The sequence below is a fragment of the Typopeltis vanoorti genome, chromosome 11 (genome assembly GCF_054136105.1).
Source record: "Typopeltis vanoorti isolate ZY-2024b chromosome 11, IOZ_Tvanoo_1.0, whole genome shotgun sequence".
NCBI lineage: Eukaryota > Metazoa > Arthropoda > Arachnida > Uropygi > Thelyphonidae > Typopeltis > Typopeltis vanoorti.
In genome coordinates, this window is record NC_143559.1 from 23,584,806 (window position 1) to 23,606,940 (window position 22,135).

Here is a 22,135-nt window from a genome sequence, read left to right on the forward strand (position 1 = left end):
AAAAAAAAAGTCTTTAAAATCTCATAGAAGCCAAAAGATCCTTTAAAGGAAATACATGCAGTCAGTTTTATGTATCAATAACAGGCTACTGTAATTGAAGGTGGAATTAGAGTTGACATTTATTTCGATCTAAAATATACAGTATATTGATATTTATAAATTGCACTCTCTTATTTTAATGTGTGATTCTCATCCCTACTCTCTACAGGTCAAAATGGAATTCTGAGTTTCTCATAAGCAGGAGTATTCTCTATTGTGAATGTTTATAAGTAAGAGCACCCTCTACTCTTTTTAATTGTCAGGTGAATTTGATTTGTCATTTATAAACATTCGCAAACATCAATGTTTACAGTAAGATTTGATTCTACAGCTTGTTGGTTGGAGACAGTATTCACAAGGTCAGTGTTTCTAAAAGTGTAGAATGAGCTTTACGACTAAAATAATCTCGGACGATAGAACAAGGCAGGTAATAAAAATTCATCGAATTGTCTGATGATATTTGTGCATTTAAGAAAACGCAAAATGGCGCTATAAAGAAACTTTTCAGAACTCATTTATCGTGTTGCGGTAACTTACACATCAAATCTAACTGAAAACTCATTAAATTATGTAAACCTTTTCATCGGACAATCCAGCCTTTTCACAATCTTCAGCAGTTTTCTTCAGTCTGTCAACATCGCGTCCGGTTAGTGACACACAACTTCCTAACGATGCGAAATGAACAGCTGTGCTTGCTCCAATTCCTGATGAAGCACCTGAAATAAGACGTTTACATAGAATTATCTAAAACATACAGCTTTTGTTATATTTCAAAAACGTTTTATTGAAAAACAGTCATTGGAATGATTTGGCAGAAGAGGTGCATTTTTCTGTTGTGGTGGGACTCTTAAATTTAGAATTACAGTCAAAGACCACATAATGCTGACTTTATTATCAACTAAAGCTCAAATATTCTTCATTTTGCCAGTTATTTCTAACACTCTCTAATTACAACATACCATTAATAGACGTTTTTGAGTAACAAACTATAATTTTGGATTGCGCGTGGGATAAAAGTTTGGAAATCAGGCGATACTGATCTAGAGACCGAATATGTAACTTTTTCAAGTCAGATCAGGTGTGTAATAAGCGAAATTGTGGCCTCACACTGTGACCTAAGTATCACAGCAGTTGAAATCAAGAGCCCTTTCCGACTTACTCTTTTTACTATTGCTTTAATACACACACACACACACACACACACACACACACACACACACACACACACACACACACACACACACACACACACACACACACACACACACACACACACACACACACACACACACACACACACATATATATATTGCCACTTAGGATTACTTTTACCTAATTTTGGTAATTAAAATTGTCCATTTAAAACAAATCGAAATTGAGATGGTAAAAAAGTTCAGTGATGATTATAACTGCAATAATTTAATCAAAATCATTCGAATCGGGCAGGAGTTGTTATATGCGTATAGCGAGGAGGATACACCAGTCTAAAAGGGATGGGTGACTTCTTTCAATATGAATTCATCAAAAACAAATATATTATTATTTATGCTTAACAAATAATCAATGGTAGTGAATAGTCGAAGACGATGTGATATTTGCTCTTGAGTATGGCAGAACTATTGCTAATATCCTTTCAACTATGTATTATAACTCGTATATTTTGTATGGACTTTGTGAAACGACCATTGACAGGAATAGCTTCAGAATGAATATCTCATGTCATGTTTTTATTTTCAATATTTCTTTTATTTTCTTAAGTTTTCCTTAATGAAAAACAAAAGTTTCTTGTGTGTTGGATGGGGAAGATTGCTGTAATAATGTAATGATAACACACTAATTCAGTGTGTCCTATGACCAGAAAGTGGCAGTAGTTATCTGCAGTAATAATCTCCACAATTGCCAATAAAACTCACTAATAATCTTGGACCGAAGATTATCTGATTAACTAAGGGTCGAGGCTAGCTTCGCTATAGTCTTCAAATCTGAATGATTGTTTTCTTTATATATATATATTAAATTAAAGTCAAGGACTCGTTCAGGGAGGCCATACACCCACACCAGCTGTCATACCGTCTCTTAAACTCATTAACATTAGATGAACCCATTACTTCAACTGGCAAGCTGTTCGACTTACCAACGGGTTCTATGAGAGAAAAATCTCTATTACCCTTTCCCACTTTCTTCACTTCACACAAACTTTTACTTCAGTCTGATGGACTAAGGACTCGTCCTTTGGTACACCACTTGTCACCTTAAATCTGTCAGATTGACATCCTCCATATACCACTTTCTGATACCTGTCCATCAGCCATCCTCGTATCCAAGGCAGTAGTTTATATCCCAATCCCATATTCTCTAGTTCATGCAATAGCCTTTGATGTGGTATCTTATTAAGTACCTTAGCAATGTCCAACAGTATCATAGTGTATCAATTCTTATTTATACAACTTAACATTATTATGAAATATGAGCAAACTGCTTAGACATGACCTCCCTTTAGTAAACCGATGTTGTTCCTTGCAATATTCTTTGTCTACCAATTTCTGCTTGTGAGTTATTTTGAACTGCTCTAAAATCTTTACACTTTCTCCAGAGATATTGATAGGTCGATTGTTAGACACATGAATCTTTGCACCACCCTTAATCAATGGGAATATCATATATTTTCTCCATTCCTGTTGAATCTTTCTTGAACTTAGAAACAAATTATATAAATATGTAAAGGGCATAGCCAGTTCGGCTGAACATTCCTTTAGCAAACATGCTGATATCCCATCTTGCCGAATTGCTATACAGGTTATGCAACAGTTTTGGAACCTCATTCTCATGCATCTTTATATCTTCATCAAATGTATCAGTAATTCTGTGCTATGTTACATACGCCAGGTTGATAGATCTTGGTGAAGTAAGCCCTCTTTATATGAACTACCTCATCTGCTTCTGATTCTAGGGTGTCGTTTCCATTTACTGAAGTTATTCTTCTGCATTCTTTCTTTTAGTTGCAGCATAAGATTAAAATTGTTTTGGGTTACCTTTAAACTATGCACTCAGTTTCTTTTCATAATTCAAACTAGCTTTCTCTACAATATATGACTTTTCTGGCCTGTGCTTTATATATTTCATAACTACTCTCACTCTTATTCTCACGATATTTCTTCCACGTTATCTACTTCTTATGGATCTCTTGTTTAATTAGATTGCACAACCATTCTATTCGTTCTTCGAATTCTTGAAACGCATTCACATACCGTATCCTTTAAGCATCTTTTCAAAGCATCACACGCGCTGCTGATATCCGTCCCACTCTACAACTGATACCATAGAACCAAAGATAGTATTTTCCTGAGTTTGTCATAATTTCCAGATTTCTAGTTCATCAAATAATCTGATTGGAACATCCGTATGAATGGCTACTTCCCGTCAGTACTGCATGTTCACTGTTACTGTCACTAACTGGTGATAAAATAGTCACGACCTTATCTGACACCTGTTGACGCTATGAGCAAATCTAACACTCTATGTTCACGAGTTGCTTCTTTCACATTCTGCATGAGAAGGTTGTCACATAACAGCTAAATAAAGTTTCCTTCGTTCTTATCATGAATTTTCTTTTCTTATTTTGCAACTGAATAGGGAAAGTAAATTTCTAAAGTAATTTTTCTAATAAGTTCGATTCTCGTAACATGTTTCTTGTGGTATTCCATAATATAATCATTTCGGTTCAAGTTAAGATAAAGTTGGTTGAATCAAAAATAATTTAAATCCGCTAATGCCTTTTACTCCTTGTGGAGAATAAAAGGCCTTTGCTGATTCATAATTTCAATCCGATATGTGTATAATATCGTTACCTGTCGGGTTTATTTCTAAAATTTCTTTTTTTTTTGTTTAGTTAACGTATGATTTAGAAAAAAATAAATAAATAAAGGATTTTACTTATACACTGGTAAGTCTTCTGATTTTAAAATTTATGAAAACATGTTGCACTGCCAAATATGTATATTTAGATTTTAATGAAAGGAGTTTATCATTAAACCAGCAGAGGGCTCTGGGTACTTGTTTACTTCGTTATTATAGAGTTATACACAATTACGCGCTCGTTATATTGATATATGTGTATATCTTTGAATGGCGTCACCTTAACAACTGAAGATAATTAATAGTTTTATGTGTGTATTAATCAGTTGTAAAAATGTGACGGAACTGAAGATATCTTTATTATTTGAATATGAGTGACTTTTTTCATCACTGTTGTAATCGGGCAATTTGCAAAGGCTTTTCGATTTGGTTTGGCTCGAGTTTGTCGTTTTGTCGTCATGAAAATGGAATATGAGGTAAGAATTCATTGCACAAATATTCTTACTTTAGTTACTACTATGTGTTTGTATTGAAAATTTAAACCCATCTTTCTTAAAGTCGGTTACTCTAATGCTCATTTGGAGAAGTAGTGAAGAAGTAGATTTTTTTTTTAATCTGTAATAGAGATTTAAAAAGTTTGTATGCAGTCAATACTAAGAATTAGTTTTGAATTACATTTCAGTAGTACCAAAGTGGAGCCTAAGGAAACATTTCCTCAGTCTCCACTTTATTGTCATTAAATATTTTTTACAAATAATTTCCATAACAAAAATAACTGTTATGGAAATGTTCAAAACCTGTTTCAAAAATAACTATAAACACGTTTATTGTAAAACAAGCCTTAATGAGTTTTGACCTCCAGGTGGAATGATGATGATGATGATGATGATGATGCTGATGATGATGATGATTATTATTATTATTATTATTATTATTATTATTATTATTATTATAATTTTTTTTTATTATGTCTCAGTATAAGTTACATACAATAATAATATTTACAGTATTTACAATAAGGATTATACATATTTTTTTTTTTATGTCTCAGATGAATTGCATACATAGTTGCTGTAGTAATTATATGTATATAATATTTATAATGCATTACAAGTGTGTATAACAGATACTTGCAAGTTAGTAATTTTCTTCCTCGAAGCTTAGCAGAGCTTATCTGAGGAAGATAATAGATGACAGAGGGTGGTGGTTTCATTGTTGTGTTCCTATAGTGGTCACAAGCCAGGTGTTGATTTTACTGTTTGTTGGTACGTGCTTGAAAGACTTCGCCTGCTATTACAGTTTAACTCTTTTTTTTGTGTGCAAATAGACATGGTGTTTAGACATGGTGTGTTTGTTTCTTTGTGTTCTTGTAGGGATAGTTTTTTGGGAGGGGGGTTGTCGTAGGTTTGTGTGTGTGTGTATGTGTGGTGGGGGAGAGAGAAACAGGAATTGCTCTAATTTTCATTCTCGCTATAATATTTATATAGTGCCTGTTTCAGCTTTCTGTATGTTCCTAGGTTTCTGTTGTCGAACGGCAGTTTGTTTATCATGTCAGGTACGTAGAAGTTTCGGGTGGCTTTGCCGTGTTGATTGTTGTACTTATATGTTATGTAGTTTGTTGACTGTGGTCTTGTTATTTGATATGTTGTTCTGGTTACTCTATATGTTGGGCTGTAGTAGTGTTTTAACATGACTGTGTAGTGGCGTAAGTGTTTCACCTTAAATATTTTGTGTTTTGTCCATGCTTCCTGCATAAGAGTGGGTTGTTCCCAGAATATCAGTTTTATCATTTTATCTTGCAACCATTGTAGCCTGTTACGTCTGTAGTCTGCGCAGAATGCGTATGATGTGATTGCATATCTTAAAATGTTTTCACTTAATGCTTTATAGATTAGTATTTTTATGTGGGTTGGGGCAATATCTTTTAATCTGTATAGTTTGCTTGCTATTATCCTAAGCTTGGTATGTAGGTAGTTTGTATGGCTATTCCAACTTTGATCTGCATCGAAGTGAACTCCAAGGTAGCGTGTTGTTTTCACCTGTGTGATGGTTGTGATTTTAGGTTCTGCACTTTGTGTATAGGAGGATGAATGTTTGATAGTGAGATATTTAGTTTCTATGGGCAGGGTTTGGGGGTTTTTGAATATCATTAGCTTTGTTTTTCCAGGGTTTATATATATGCCGTTTTCGGTTAACCAGTTAGTGATTTGATTGATGTCGTGTTGCATATTTTTGTAAGCGATTTTTGCAGTGTTGTGAATGGATACTATGGCAGTGTCTTCTGCATACTGGAAGATTTTACTTTTTAGGGGGAGTTGGCTTATGTCGTGTGTGTATATGTTAAATAGAATGGTAGATAGGACAGCTCCTTGCGGTACTCCACAGGTTACATGTACCTCTTGGCTGTGTGCTGATCCTATACGTGTGATGTGCTTTCTGTTTTTCGTGTATGCTTTAAACCACTGGAGTAGACGACCTCCAATTCCGATATGGGTAAGTTTCGTTAACAAGGTTTTATGTGTTAGTGTGTCAAATGCTTTTGTTACGTCAATGAATACCACTAATGTTATTCTGTTTTTATCCAATGCAGCGTTTATTAGATCTGTGAAATCTTCCAGGAGTGTTGCTGTTCCTTTATTTTTTTGAAAGCCATATTGTGTTTTGGGTATGATTTGAAATTTTTTAACGTATGTGGAGAGTTTCTGATGTACAATGCGCTCCATGATTTGGTTGATTACAGGCAGTGTGGCGATAGGTCTGTAATTACTTATTATGTTTCTTTTTCCCTGTTTGTGTATGGGTGTGATTAATGCAGTCTTCAGTGTTTCAGGTATGTGTCCCGTTTCGAAGATTTTATTTAACAGTTTTTGTATAACTGGAAGTAGGTCGGTTGAGTGTTTCTTGATGTCTTTTGGTCGGATTCCGTCTATCCCCGGTCCTTTTTTAGGATTTATTTGTTGAATTGCCAGTGATAGTTCTTCTTTTGTTACTGTGGGGAACCACATCGACTGGGTTGCACGTGGACCTAGTGGAGAATGTTCGTATGTGTGAGGAAAGGTTGTTTCTTGTAGATTTTGGACAGAGTTCTCGAAGTGCTGATTAAAGTTGTTTGCCAACTGTTTGAGGGATTTGGGGTCGCAGGCAAAGCTGTGTTTTATTGTTTCTGTGGCAGTGGTTCTGTGTATATTGTCCAGCATTTCATTAATCAGGTGCCAGGTTTCCTTCTGTGCTGTTGTTAATTTGTTGCTGTAATAGTTTCTTTTTGCCGTTCGAATCTGGGTTGTTAGGAGATTCCGTTTTCTTTTGTATTCAGCTTTTAAAGCGATATTGTTCGGTGACTTCTTAAGTTGTTTCCATAGGGCATCTTTTCTTTGTATGTCTGTTAGTATGTTGTCTGTTATCCATGGATTTTGTTTCGTTTGGGGGCGTATTTTTATTTTTGTTAATGCTTTGTTGTATATTTTGTTAAATGCAAGTTTAAGATTATTATATACAGCTTCAGCAGAGTCTAAAGATGCTATCTGCATGCAGTCTGTTTTTCTGATTTCATCGTTCACTATTGCTTCGTTTACAATGCTATGATACTGTTTTGTAGTCTCAGTGATTTTTATGGGTTCTGGTTCAGTGTGTAACTGTAATGCTGTGAAATAATGGTCTGCTAGTTTGCATGTTATGATGGCTGCTGTGTGGCTGTTAGGAGGGGCCCTTATATTTATATGATCAATGCAGGTTGAGGTTGTTGTGTTTCCGACTATCTCTTCTCGTGTATACGACTGTATGGATGGGGTTATGTTATATGCCGATAATAAGTCTAGGTATTGTTCTGTGTTGTTATTTATGTTTCTAATGTTTATATTAATGTCTCCTATTATTATCAAGTATTTTGAGGTGCCTACTTTCGTGGCTGAAAGCCATCTGTTTAGTTCTTCTAGGAATTTTGTGGTGCTTAAGTTGGGTGGTCTGTATATTGCGTTTAATATCAGGGAGTTTTCTTGTTTGATGTTTTTAATTTCGATGCATATGTTTTCTGCGTATTCTAATTTATAGTTTATTTCTGTTACTTCTAGTTTATGTTTGGTAAATATTATTATACCACCTCCTCGTTTTGTTTGTCTGCAGTGTTTGTGTTGTTGGAAGTGTGGCATTTGGTAGGAGGATGCCTCTTCGTTTCTCGTAGATACTTCAGTCAGTATTAAAATGTCTATTTCGTCTATATCTTCCTTCAGATAAGCTTGCAGGGTCAGCCAGTATTTTTGAATGCTTCTGATGTTGATGTGGAGAATACATAGTCCTTTTTTGGGGATTGTCAGTTGTTTCCATTCTGATATTGATTTCAGAATAAATAATAATAATAATAATAATAATAATAATTTTTTTTTTTTTTTTTTTTTTATAAACGACTTATTTGTTTTTACAATGAAAATGATAAGGTTTACTATCACACAGAGTATCTGCACACACACAATGAAACACATATTATCTTTTCTGTACAGTACGAAAAATTCGATATACAAAATGCAGAGTACATTTTATAAATATGAATATACATTTTTTTTAAACTAGCTAAATATGGATTGGCACCAATGTGCACACAATACAATGCAGTAATGCAGCATACACACACAATTCAATAATAATAATAATAATAATTTTTTTTTTTTTTTTACATTTTTTTATGTCTCAGTATAAGTTACATACAATAATAATATTTACAGTATTTACAATAAGGATTATACAGAATTTTTTTTTTTTTTATGTCTCAGATGAATTGCATACATAGTTGCTGTAGTAATTATATGTATATTATATTTATAACGCATTACAAGTATGTATAACAGATACTTGCAAGTTAGTAATTTTCTTCCTCGAAGCTTAGCAGAGCTTATCTGAGGAAGATAATAGATGACAGAGGGTGGTGGTTTCATGGTTGTGTTCCTATAGTGGTCACAAGCCAGGTGTTAATTTTACTGTTTGTTGGTACGTGCTTGAAAGACTTCGACTGCTATTACAGTTTAACTTTTTTTTTGTGCAAATAGGGTTGGATTTAGACATGGTGTGTTTGCTTCTTTGTGTTCTTGTAGTGGTAGTTTTTTGAGAGGGGGGGTTGTCGTAGGTTTGTGTGTGTGTATGTGTGGTGGGGGAGAGAGAAACAGGAATTGCTCTAATTTTCATTCTCGCTATAATATTTATATAGTGCCTGTTTCAGCTTTCTGTATGTTCCTAGGTTTCTGTTGTCGAACGGCAGTTTGTTTATCATGTCAGGTACGTAGAAGTTTCGGGTGGCTTTGCCGTGTTGATTGTTGTACTTATATGTTATGTAGTTTGTTGACTCTGGTCTTGTTATTTGATATGTTGTTCTGGTTACTCTATATGTTGGGCTGTAGTAGTGTTTTAACATGACTGTGTAGTGGCGTAAGTGTTTCACCTTAAATATTTTGTGTTTTGTCCATGCTTCCTGCATAAGAGTGGGTTGTTCCCAGAATATCAGTTTTATCATTTTATCTTGCAACCATTGTAGCCTGTTAAGTCTGTAGTCTGCGCAGAATGCATATGATGTGATTGCATATCTTAAAATGTTTTCACATAATGCTTTATAGATTAGTATTTTTATGTGGGTTGGGGCAATGTCTTTTAATCTGTATAGTTTGCTTGCTATTATCCTAAGCTTGGTATGTAGGTAGTTTGTATGGCTATTCCACCTTTGATCTGCATCGAAGTGAAGTCCAAGATAGCGTGTTGTTTTCACCTGTGTGATGGTTGTGATTTTAGGTTCTGCACTTTGTGTATAGGAGGATGAATGTTTGATAGTGAGATATTTAGTTTCTATGGGCAGGGTTTGGGGGTTTTTGAATATCATTAGCTTTGTTTTTCCAGGGTTAATAATAATAATAATAATAATAATAATAATAATAATAATAATAATAAACAAAACAAATCATATCTATAAATTATATTGTTTATAAGTGTTGAAATGTCTCGTGTAGATTTGCAAATACTGTACAATTATTATAACAATTTGTGATGTAATTGGAGTTGGCACCAAGGACGATTAAACATCGTCCTTGGAGAGTAACATTGCAATAATATGAAGGTAACAACGATATTATTTTCCCTTGACACTTGACAGAATTTCAGAAGACTTGCCTATTTTAAAGGAAGCATATTTGTCATTAAAATGTATTTATATTATTTTTCTGAATAATATGTAGTGCTGAAGACGAAGAATTGTAGGTGTCCCCCCGCGATGAGTCTACGGACTCCTTGGAAGTGTCACGAATAATAATAATAATAATAATAATAATATATTACGGTCTTTACAGTTACTGTCCACTAACGTACGTGTAATTTAGCCGAACTTGCTGGTTCTACAACATATCACTTTGTACGTGGCAATCTTTTTGTTTTGCACTGATAACAAGAAGTTTTAATTATCTATAGGTGGCTCTTTCTTTTTTCTCTTCACATTACGGATCACACATTTTTTTTCTTGCAAATTCATTTACTAAATATCTCGCTATGAATATTACTCATCACAATAGTAAGTGCAATATTCTTTTGAAGTAGTTTTAACAATGCCACTACAATCACAAATTTATGATAACGTTAGCGCCTTCTGTTTGTGTACTCTACAATTATGTGTGGTGAAGTTTTGTGACCTTTTATAAATTTATTTATTTTCGGTATTATTTCTGGGGAAATTCCCATGTTACTCCTCTGAAATAAACTATTGTCTTAAATGGCTAATATAGCCTACTTTCATTAAAAGTGTCCTCCCTTTTTTACAACGTCATTGGCTTTTTACCCAAGGGAATTACTGAAGTGTTATAAAACTAGTATATGAAGAATAATATAGGAGGAAAATTTGGACATACCTTTTTTTGAATGTTGTTTTCTCTCTACTTATCCTGGCGATGTGCAGTCATCTGCTGTTAAGCTGTTAAAGGATGGGGATTTTTTTTCGGAAATTGGGGGTAAAGTAATGTGGTAGAATTATTTGAAAAAACCCGATTTTTTTATATGTATAATAATATTATTATTAAGGGTGAGTACAGAGCGTTTGGAAGGGGACGGGGTAAGAGAAGGATCTGAAAACAGAAATTATTTTGGGGAAGAGGAGATATTTATGGGATAACGTCAGGAGTGGCACTAACGGTGTGTGAGCCGTTTCGACAGGCGTCGTCTTCGAAACTCTTTGGGGAAGTGGAGGCTCCAACCCCTGACTTTTTCCCATCAATCCTTCCTCTTCCCCAAAATAATTTCTATCTTCTGATTCTTCTCTCACCCCCTCCCAAACGCTCTGTACCCACCCTTAATAATAATAATATTACACATAATAAATACCCGGGTTTTTTCCAAATAATATCCCCCACATTACCTTACCCCACTTTCCCAAAAAACACTCTTCGTTTAACAGCTTAACAGCAGACAAATACACATCGCTAGGATAAGGAGACAGAAAACAACATGAAAAAAGGTATGTCCGAATTTTTCTCCTATATTATTCTTCATATACTAGTTTTATAACACTTCAGTAATGCCATAAAATTTGGGTAAAAAGCCAATGACGCTGTAAAAAAGGGACACTTTTAACGAAAGTAGGCTATATTAGCCATTAAAATAATATTTATTTTCATTAAAAGCAAAATTTACTTATTTTCTAGATAGTGCCTTTTTTGCACTAATGTAAATATAACTGGGCGTCTATCTAAGTCTTCAAAAATTTTAATTTCTCATAATCTACAGAACATTCGATAGTGATAGTGACAATCTGCCATACTAATAACATTCTCTTGGGCTACTCTTGACTAAAAGAACTGTTTCTACCCTCCAGAACAGCATATAATCCCTAATTGTCATCTCAACACCCTTGACGTTTACTTTATCGTAACTAGTCTTCCTTCAAAATATATTGTAAATGGCAACTTTTCTCTTAATACCCGAGACTGTTATCTCGTCCAAGTTGTCATTTGTGCGGAAACTCCCTTAACTCAACTCAGCCTTTGGAATCTGGCACCAGGTATGTTGACAAAGTGCGATGACATTTATGAATTACTTCTCTTTCTTCTTCTTTTCATGCTCTGATTATTATTTATGCTTTCCTGATCCAAACAATTATTCTAACACCGAATAACTGAAATAATTCTAGCTGGCATTAATAGAAAGTGGAACAGTGGATTTTCATCAGATGTTCCACATAAAACAAACCACACCATGCAATTCAAGACTCAATTCAATGTTATACAAAATTTAACATATCAGAAATGTCCCACATAAAAACTCAAGCATCGCACTCAGCCTACATTACAGCTATGATAGACACAAAAATTATTAACAATAACAAATGCAACTTTGAAATGAAGATTCAAATCCAGAAAGTTTTCTTTTTTTCTGAATCATGCACCCAGTTTTCTGTTCATTCCTCTATGTTGGGCCAACTTCTTTCTCTTCGATGCTTCCACCTCACTCTCTTCTCTTTCTCTCTCTCTCTCTCTCTCTCTCATCCATTTGGTATCATTGTGACATCGCCAGACTATATGGCTAACTTCCTGACATTAATATTCTCCTTCATTCTCCTTCACCTCCTGCGCAAATGAACATGACAATTCATCTGTCCTTACACCAAGGCCAGCTCACTGCATGCCTGCTTAGATCTTTCTCAAATAGATATCATAAGAAAGCTGAATTTCAGATATTAGTAGTTCCTAGTGGGTCTAAAAATTTGTAGCTAATAATTCAAATACATTCCCTATCAGGCGTTCTATATTTGGCCCCAAATAGTAGGGAAGATACTACTAACCAAATAGGGGTAGGTGGGGGATGTGATACAGGAAACGTGACGTCAATAATCGATCAGATAAGAGCAATCGTGAAGTCATTACAATCAGTGTGTGTTGTTATCAGATGTAGTGACATCATTTGTCGTTTGTTAGGTGTAAATAAGTGACGTCATTGAGTTGAAGTGGAAAAGGAAGTTATTGTAGTGGGGAGGTGTCACTTCCTGTGTGTTGTTGGCAGCAGATTTGTGTGAGTGTTTTGTTTTTGTTTGTTTTTGGTGGTGGCTTATAGGTAATGGTTTTAGTATGGACTTGTGTGGAATGGTTTTAGTATGGACTTGTGTGGAATGGTTTTAGTAGGGAATTCTGGGATCTGGTCTTTTGACCCCAGTTGTCGAAGCTGTCAAGTTTGTTAGCATGTGGCATTGTGGGTAATGGTTTTAGTATGGAATTCTGGGTGATGGAATGTTTGAATTTCCCTGGGGAGACCATCCATCATTGACGTCACATTGTGTCTTTGGTTCGAGTGTAGAATTATGGGTAATGGTCAGAGCATGGAATTCTGGGATGTAACGGTATTTGTCAGGGGTGTGAGATGGATTTTTTGCTCACATGTGGCATTAGGGGAAATAATTAGAGATCGGAATTCTGGGAGGTTATTTGCTCAAGTGATGGGGTCTTTGGCTCGATTGTGGAACCATGGGAAAATATTTGTCAGTATACCAGTAGACATTTTCTAAAATAATTAGTTACTGGATATCACTGGTATCCCCCATCCCCCTTAAACACACACACACACACACACACACACACACACACACACACACACACACACACACACACACACACACACACACACACCTTTTTTTCACATATACATAACTCATCTGAATATTTTGATTTGTCTAACATTTTAACATCTTAAAGTTCATTACCTTTTCTAATTAAATGTTATCTTTATTACAAATTATAAGCAGAATAACTGAGCAAAATAAATAAATAAATATTAATTACTGGATACCAGTGGTGTTCCCCATCACTTCTCAAACACACACACATTTTTGTTTCTTTTATGTTCACATTTTCTAAAATAATTAACTACTGGAATCTCAGTAGTTAATTTCTTTCATGTTTTTCTTGTCAATAGTTTCTAGTTAGACATTTTCTAAAATAAATAATTACTGGAATCTCAGTTTTACTGCTTCTATGTCATGTTTGAGATCTTAAAAACGTTATTACTTTTCAAATTAAATGTTACTTTCATTAAAAATTCTAAGCAGAATAAATATTGTTAAATATGGAGAATGCATCAATGACACCCAAGTTTGTTAAGTTTAAAAATACACATTTATTTGGCTGAAATATTATTTACAAGTATATTCACAATGAAAATTAGATCATGTAATTACCTAGAAATATTTCACAAGACTTGTCTCTCTTGCTGTTTTCCTGAAGAAAGAAAAATTCCCAAGGGTTTGGGGCTTGCTCATTTTTTTTTACTTTACAGGATACACAAAACAATACAGTACAGCACAACACACACACAAGATGATTTGCGGCCTGAAAGAACAAATTGTAGTAAATAAACTGAAAATGCACTCGATTATTGTTCCTTATAGGTTTCTGTCCAAAGTGACGTCATTGAGTTGAAGTGGAAACAGGATGCTATTGTCATGGGTATGTGTGACTTTCTGTGTGTGTAATTCTGGGTAATGTTTTAGAGTATGAAATTCTGACAAGTGAGATGAGTTTTTTGTTAGCGTGTGGCATGGTTTTTTTCCCGTTCCCAGCATTAATTTCACAGTAGTGATTTTTTAACTCATTTATTATGTTACATACTTTTTTCCAACACAAATAAATAATTATTTATTCTTATTTCAACTGAATATTACTCTAGTACTATAATTTTCAACTTAATTCCTCTGTTACAACTTCCAAAGATTATACTTTTGACTCCCGTATTTTTCTTTTGGATTAGTAAGTGTTGACTGAAAGGAAATGAGACAAACAAGGATTGGAAGTAAATTAAAGTCACCGTTATCCTCTACTGTTAATTTCACATGGTAGTGTGAGAGATTGCACTATGAGTTGGTAATTTGCACTTGTTATTTTTTTTTTTTGCATTCATAATTAAACAGAAATTAAGACTTTAAACTTAATATGCACGGGCAAGCGGATTTTTCCTCCCGGAAACTTGGGTTTTTTGTCCTGTAAACTCAAGAAAATCGACCGTAGAACCCTCATTATTTCAGACATTAAATATATTGTGTTAGGGTTATGGACCACGAGATGGCAGCACATTTGAGCCGTCTCTCTTCACTGCATACCACTGAATTAGTGATAGCTTTGGGCCATCTGTCTCTGATTGGGTACCAGTGGAGATTGAACTGCCCACTCAGTCTCCAAAAGTTAGATAGGGCTAAATGGCCTCGCCTACTCCCGTATAGGGAATAAAAAGGCGTTAGCTGATTTTTTGAATTTGACTTAACAAGTATCTGAAAGTAGGGTTATCATATTTCTTGAAAACAATATGTGACATCAATGTCGACCATTTAAAAAATGTAAAGAAAAATGAAATGTTTACTTTCAAATAAATATTTATGATCATGGCAAACAAGAAATTCATCAGCTTTTCAAAGTTTGACATTCACACTCATATTGTTTTCATCATTTGATACTTTGTTAATTTCTATGTTACAAAAGTTCCAAACATTTAAATCTTTAGCCTATAGTTTTATGTTTATGTGAGTGTAAAGTCAGTGGTGTCTAATCATGACTCATATCCTCCTTCTGATGTTTATGCATGGTCCTTCTGTGATGCTAATGACACCAACATTCTAATTGAGGAGATTATCAGGACTGGTTTTCGAGTATATGGACTGGATGGCGCACTCAGGATTTAATCTAGGAGGGGGGCCCAAGCACTCAAGATTTAATCATGGGGTGACGAGTTGAGTAGACGAGTTACGAATACACACTACGTATTGCATACGACCTATGACTGAGCATCTGCAGTGATTGCCAATACATGACAAGTAGTATAGAAAGAAAAGACACAACATAAATAAAAAAAAAGAATTTTAATTAGGAAAAGATTTTTGGAAAATTTTCTAGTGTTTATTTCCGTTTTCCTTTTTTTGGGGGAGGAAGGGCCCCCTTATCCCCCCAGGTGCGCCTGGGTGTATGGACTGCTTACAGTAGAGTATGTAAATATCGTTTTTTTCATGAACAGGTTTGCCTATTAATTTTAATTTTTACCCTTACTCCTATTTGGTTCTTAGTGACAGACTTGTATTAAGGGATAAAATTATGAAATGATATATCAACTTCTAAGTAGAATAACTGAGGAAAAATCCTAAATATACATATATATATGTGTATATATATATTTGCATGCATAATTAAGCAGAAATCTGTTTCCAATAATCTTTTTACATATATAACTCAAACAATGTCAATAGGTAGCATTAGACATTTTTCTAAAATAATTAATTACAGATAATTAATTACAATATTTAGTTTACACTCCCCCTCCTGTTCCTGGAATTAATTTCACAGTAGTGATTTTGTTTTTTTTTTTACATTTGCGTTTTCTTGTATTATGATGCTTTTTGATCTGTATTAATGATTCTGCTTAAAAATTTTTTGTTACCGATTTTTACACATATGGTCTCGTATTGATGTTATTTTCTAGATCTTAAAGTTCATTACGTTTTCCTAAAGAAATGTTAACTTTTTTTACAATAATTAAACAGAATTGCATTAAGGTATAAAATTATGGATTTATATCAACTTCTAAACAGAATAACTGAGTAAAAATTTCACTGTGGAAAACACAACAGCAACATGCATCTTTGTTCATTAAACTTTACAAATGTATATTTCATTTTGTTGAAATATTATTTACAATATTTCGAACATGTAATTTCCTAAAAATAGTTCACAGTATTTAGTTTACACTCTTAACATATTCCAATGAATTCAATAAAGAAAATGTTCGTTACTTACTGTTTCTAGGTTACATTACATCAAAATAACTGGTCACATAAAAGAGTCTTAAGATCAGACTCCATAGGAAGCACAGTTTCATACCATAATTCTTCCCATGATATGAATAGCTGGTAATTCAGTTTCCAAAAATTGTAAACGTTTTCAATATTGTACATGTTTGTGAAAATCCTTCAGCTTCTTCGCAGATAATAGAGAAACGTTTACTTATACCATTTCCTGTATTATACCATTTCCTCTATCGTTAGTTCGCCATCTTGGCATTTGAGAATATAATAGTCTCCAATGTCCAATTCGTACTCTACTCTTTTTTGCAAGTATCCTAGGATATCAGTCCACTGGCAGCACAACCTCTCCTATGTGCTTCTCGATAACCACAACACAACATATGTATCTTCTAAAATAATAGTTGGTTTCCATCCTCTTAGAGCTATGCGGATTGTTTTTGTCTAATGCTATTTTCCTGAAGAAAGAAAATTTCAAAGGCTTTTGGGGTTCATCCATTATTTTACTTTATACTCGACACAAAACAGCACAACACAGTACGATAGCTGCAATGTATGTATGAATTGCAGTAAACTGAGAAATGCACTAGTGTTTTCCTTATAGTACAGTTTACCCTGACAGTTTCTTCAGAATGTAACATTCGTGCAGATGATTCATGGACATGTTTTTGCATGCAGGTGGATATGATGTTGATGTGATTTTATCGTCACGTTTCCTGTGTTACATCCCCCACCATTTACCCTACCCCTATTTGGTTACTAGTGCTCCCCTACTACTGTCCCAGCATGGAATTAAGTAGATATTAAGCCCGTTTTGGGAGGAAAAAAAACGAAATAGTTATCCATAAAAAAAAAACACATTCCCGTTATCTCCGTTCTCTGGAAAACGATAAAAAGATCATATACAACTAGTTTCTTATTACACGAAGCCTACTAATTAATTATTGAGCACAGAATGTATTTCTCCATTCTTCATACACAGCAACCACCTTAGCTGGCAACAGATCCACTTTTCCACATCAGTCATGGTAAATGTTTGGAAAAATTCGTGCAGCTGCTCTCAACATTTCGAAAACATTTCATCGATCCAGATAGAGCAGTATGTAAAGCAATTACCATCTTATGATATATCATTCATCCCTAGCAATAATGTCATCATCTTTATGTCTAATTGTTTCTGATGTGTCCTGTGGATGGCTTTTTTCCTATACATTTCCTCCCACCCATGCTGGTGTATCCAGTGCAGTAGCTAGAACTTTTGCCATCTGAGGTGGTCCTGAGTTTGCCGCACCTCTCAAAATACTCACAAGTATTTTGCCAAAAATATTACAAAAAGTCAAAACGACGTATATGGAAATAAATTAAAGCACTATGTTTATTTTGGAAGTAAAACTTTAATTTCAACATTCGGAAATGTTATTTTTCTTGCTTTTCTGTTAGCAAAGTCTTTGATGACATTGGCGAAGTCTATTTCATAGTAATATAGGTAATTCTTAATCAATTTTATTTAGAAAAAGTCCTCTTATAACTAGCAACACTTACAGCAATTGTGAGGAAAATTTGCAGTAGTATTACAATATTTGGAACTGAGTTCTCGAGACTGTATTTTAGAATTAACTGAAAAGTTCTAAGTGTTGCCCTGGGCGGACTGCCCCCTCCGCTCCCCCTGCTACGCTACTGGATGTGTAAATGTGAGTGTGTTTTCCTATCTATATTATCATTATTAACCTTATTTCTTTAATATCCTATCGTTACTGCGCCATTGTAATATCTTAGGGTTTTCTATATTTTACTTTATCTTATTTCTTTATATCTCTCTTCTATATTATATATCTTATCGTCAACTCCCAAATCTTTAACTTGTCTCTTTCCCTTATACAACTCTATTAACTTTAAACTTATATCCACATGTTCCTTATTTTTATCTCCAGTATTCCTATTTTTATTATACCAAGGATCTCTAGATATTTATTTGAATTAGTGACTGCACCTCAAGAAATCCTTTTATGGCATTAAATATTACTACTTTCGGTAGATATCATTCCTTACTCTTATATACAGTCGTGGCTATCCCTTTATCTAATTCTCTTATTGATTATCTATCTTCCCTGCTCACAAGCTCGGTTGTTTTTTTAGAACAGTGCATCAAAGTACTAAAATATCAGGCAACACTCTATTAATATTTAAACAACAAAATTTTAATTCACATAAGACAAATTTTACACTGCATTTTCAATAATAAAAAGAAACATCACAATTCAAATCTGCATAAATAGACTAGTTAAGTTCCTGCATTTTTTCACACAAATCACATCACATATTTAACTAATTTTCTTAATATCACATAAATCATTTATACTGAGCAATGGTACTTATTACTTAAATGTTAACTCTTACTCATCGAATACATAAACAATATCTTTTACACACAATTGCTGCTCTTTCCTTTCTATGCTGGGAATATTCTATAGGCAATTTTCACCAATTCAGCAAACAGTTATACTATGACTTAATTCAAACTACAAATTCCTGACACTTAATTACTTTATAATCTTTAACTGTTAGATATGCCTATTTAGATCAGCCTCTAGTTACAGTCCATTAATAAGTGTTCTCTTAGAAGCTCGAGGAAATTTAACAAAAGGCTCAACTCACTTTATAGCTGCTACCTTCTGTGTACTTGACTTCCAACTGGACTTCCGTTCCGTGTCAGGTTTATCAATCCCTTTTTACACCGGCAATAGGTCTACTGATGTTTCTAGGATACTCTGTCCCGCCGCACTTCGGGTGAAGATTATCGGCTTGTGGAATGCTTGCATGCGCGTTGGATTAACGGAGCAATTTCTTCCCTTTGGCAACAGCTCCCGGCGAAAACTCATCAATTCGTCGTCAACAATCAGCTTTGCCTGGCGGATTGGCTCCTCGTCATCTTTCTTTTAGATCACGGGCATGATTTCTCTTGAAGTCGCGTACTCGGCAGATGTAGGCCATCCTGAAGATGGCCTACATCTGCCGGACAACCGTTGGAGACTTCTCGATCACTCCCTCTGGATTACTGACGAAAATTTCTCGAACCGATGATACGATCTTTTCGCCCACGCCTTTTATTCAGTCACTTCCGAATCCTTGTGCGGAGATATGTGAACCCCGAACATTTTGGTGAAATCCCTTGATCCTTTTCTTTGACTGACCCTTCCTTTGTTTTTCTCCTACACTCCCTAAATCCTATTCGTTCTGGCAGCGGATATTCGTTTGAAGCTTTTGTCGGTCCACCTAGCACTGACCTTGAGCTTCTCATGTAGAACACGCACAAAGTTTGACGTCTTAACAAAGCTCTAAAATTATACTGTTTACTAATGGCAAGGTATTGCCTTAATACTACACCCTTCTAGAATATTCCCTTATTTGGCATAGAGCAATATACAAATTCCCATTGCGATTATTTACATATAACATACATCTATTTACAAGTCCTTGACCTTGATAAAATTTGTAAAAAATATTTAGACTTCTTATAGCTACATAAATATTTTTACAGATGTACCTGATCTCTATCGCTTTTCCCCATGCCCTTCTTTCTCCACATAAATAACTACTTTCACTAACTTCAGTTGGATAGCTATCAGTAGTTTTGCTTATGATGGTACACTGCACTCCACTTCATCTCACTCCATTCCTGTTCCTCGTTTGGTTAACCTGGTAGTGTTGATATATTCCAAACATCAAAATTACCCATAATTCATGGATTAAACAGTGATCTCTTTGCCATTCTTCAGAGGGGGGGGGGGGCAACACTTTGAACTTCACTGCTATAGAAACACATTACTAAGAAAGTTATTTCTGTTAAGAACATTCCCATTTTACCCTCCTTTGCCTTTGATAATATTCATATTTCTAGTTAAATCATATGTATATTTTTGGGTCGAATACACTTCATAGGTTCACTTGTATAAATACACGACATTTGTAGCAATTGCTCATCTTTTTTTATATAGTTTCCACTCAAGAAAGATTTTTTCTCTAAACCTACACTACATTCATATGGATAGGCTGAGGATTTTTTTATTAACTTTATATTTTTTGGTATTTTTTATTTATTTTTTACATAATACGAAAAACGTGTTTTGGAGCCTGGACATTGAATTTTTCAATTCACTTCAAGCTGGGCGATGGTCTCACACCTGGCGATGAAATTCATCTCCCACCTAGAGATGATAAAAAGGAAACATCGACCCCACGGTATGATTGAAACTAGCATGCTAACTCTACAACTACACTAATACAATACTTGGCGTCCTCTGACCTGAAACATTACTAATGCTATAACAATCTGAAATCTGGCCATCCATGGATTACTCTTCTCAAAGTTGGAGCTTGTGGATCAAGACTACTAAAATGCAGTATGAAATTCATGAGAAGATAATTTAATCCCCATTTACTCTCATTCTCTCACTTCCTTCCTTCTTACGTCAGCTATTCGTATTCATCTTTTATTAAGAGAACCCCTGTTCCTGGGAAATGCCTCTTTCAGTTGTGACGAAGGCTATGTTCTCTTCCCCCCCCCTTTCCCCCTTTCCTCTACGCTCTCTCCTCCTCTCAGGCAGTGTTACCGTGCTTGCTACATCTCATGGGGGAGGTAACATATTAAAAATCAATAATAAAAAAAAGAAACATCAGCAAATAAAGAAGACGAAATTTCTTAGTAAAATTTTAACTTGTTTGTTGGTTGGTACTATTGTTCGTTATTATTCTAAATTCGGGATAGCAAAATGAATAATCGAAGATTATGAAGGGCGAAACAAATCTTACCTGTTATCAAAACAACTTTGCCTTTTAGATCAGCCATAGTCGATGCAACGTGCAGTCCTGTGACAGGAAACTATCTGTTTATTCAGACTGTTTCTTCAAGCTAGAATAAGCTACTTCAAAGAAAGAAAGAAAAAGCACACGTCATGCGTGTTTCATATCTTCACATTGGCCTTGACTAACTGTAGAAAGCAACGCTATCATATCTTCGTGACAAGGTTCACACAAAATGTTTCTACTGTTAAATAACTATGGAAAAAGATAAAATTATTTCCTTTTCATTCACTGCATTTCTTAAAAAGCACATTCTTCTTTGAACAAGATTATTATAATTACGGCTATTTTGCCTGCTTCAGTTTAGGAGTGCCCCTGTTTAAATGTCATTGGCTATTTACTCACGAATTCTTAGGGCATTGTAGATGTAAATTTACCAAAACGTATATGTAGCATAAGGAAGAGAAATTTACACATACCTTTTTCTGGGTGTTGCGGCTTTTCTTCTTTCTGCGATGTACAAAAACTACTGAGTGTGTGGAGGGAGGGGGGGTAGGCAATTTGGGAGAATTAAATTAGAAAAACCCGGGTTTTTTCCAGTAATATATATATAAACATATATATTATATTATTATATTATATAGGGTGGGGGAA

At 34.6% G+C, this 22,135-nt stretch overlaps 1 protein-coding gene across 1 annotated transcript in view; it reads right to left on the reverse strand.

Moving 5' to 3' along the window:
* Positions 1–21,643, reverse strand: part of LOC150101373 (uncharacterized) — a 36,071-nt gene extending 14,428 nt beyond the window's left edge. Inside the window, exons 1-2 of the mRNA XM_090400590.1 lie at positions 21,491–21,643; positions 616–755 (exon numbers count right to left, since the gene is read on the reverse strand). Coding sequence (XP_090256716.1) covers positions 616–755; positions 21,491–21,527 — 177 coding nt within the window. The 5' untranslated portion in view covers positions 21,528–21,643. The remainder of the gene's footprint in view (positions 1–615; positions 756–21,490) is intronic.
* Between the last annotated feature and the right edge of the window lie 492 nt (positions 21,644–22,135).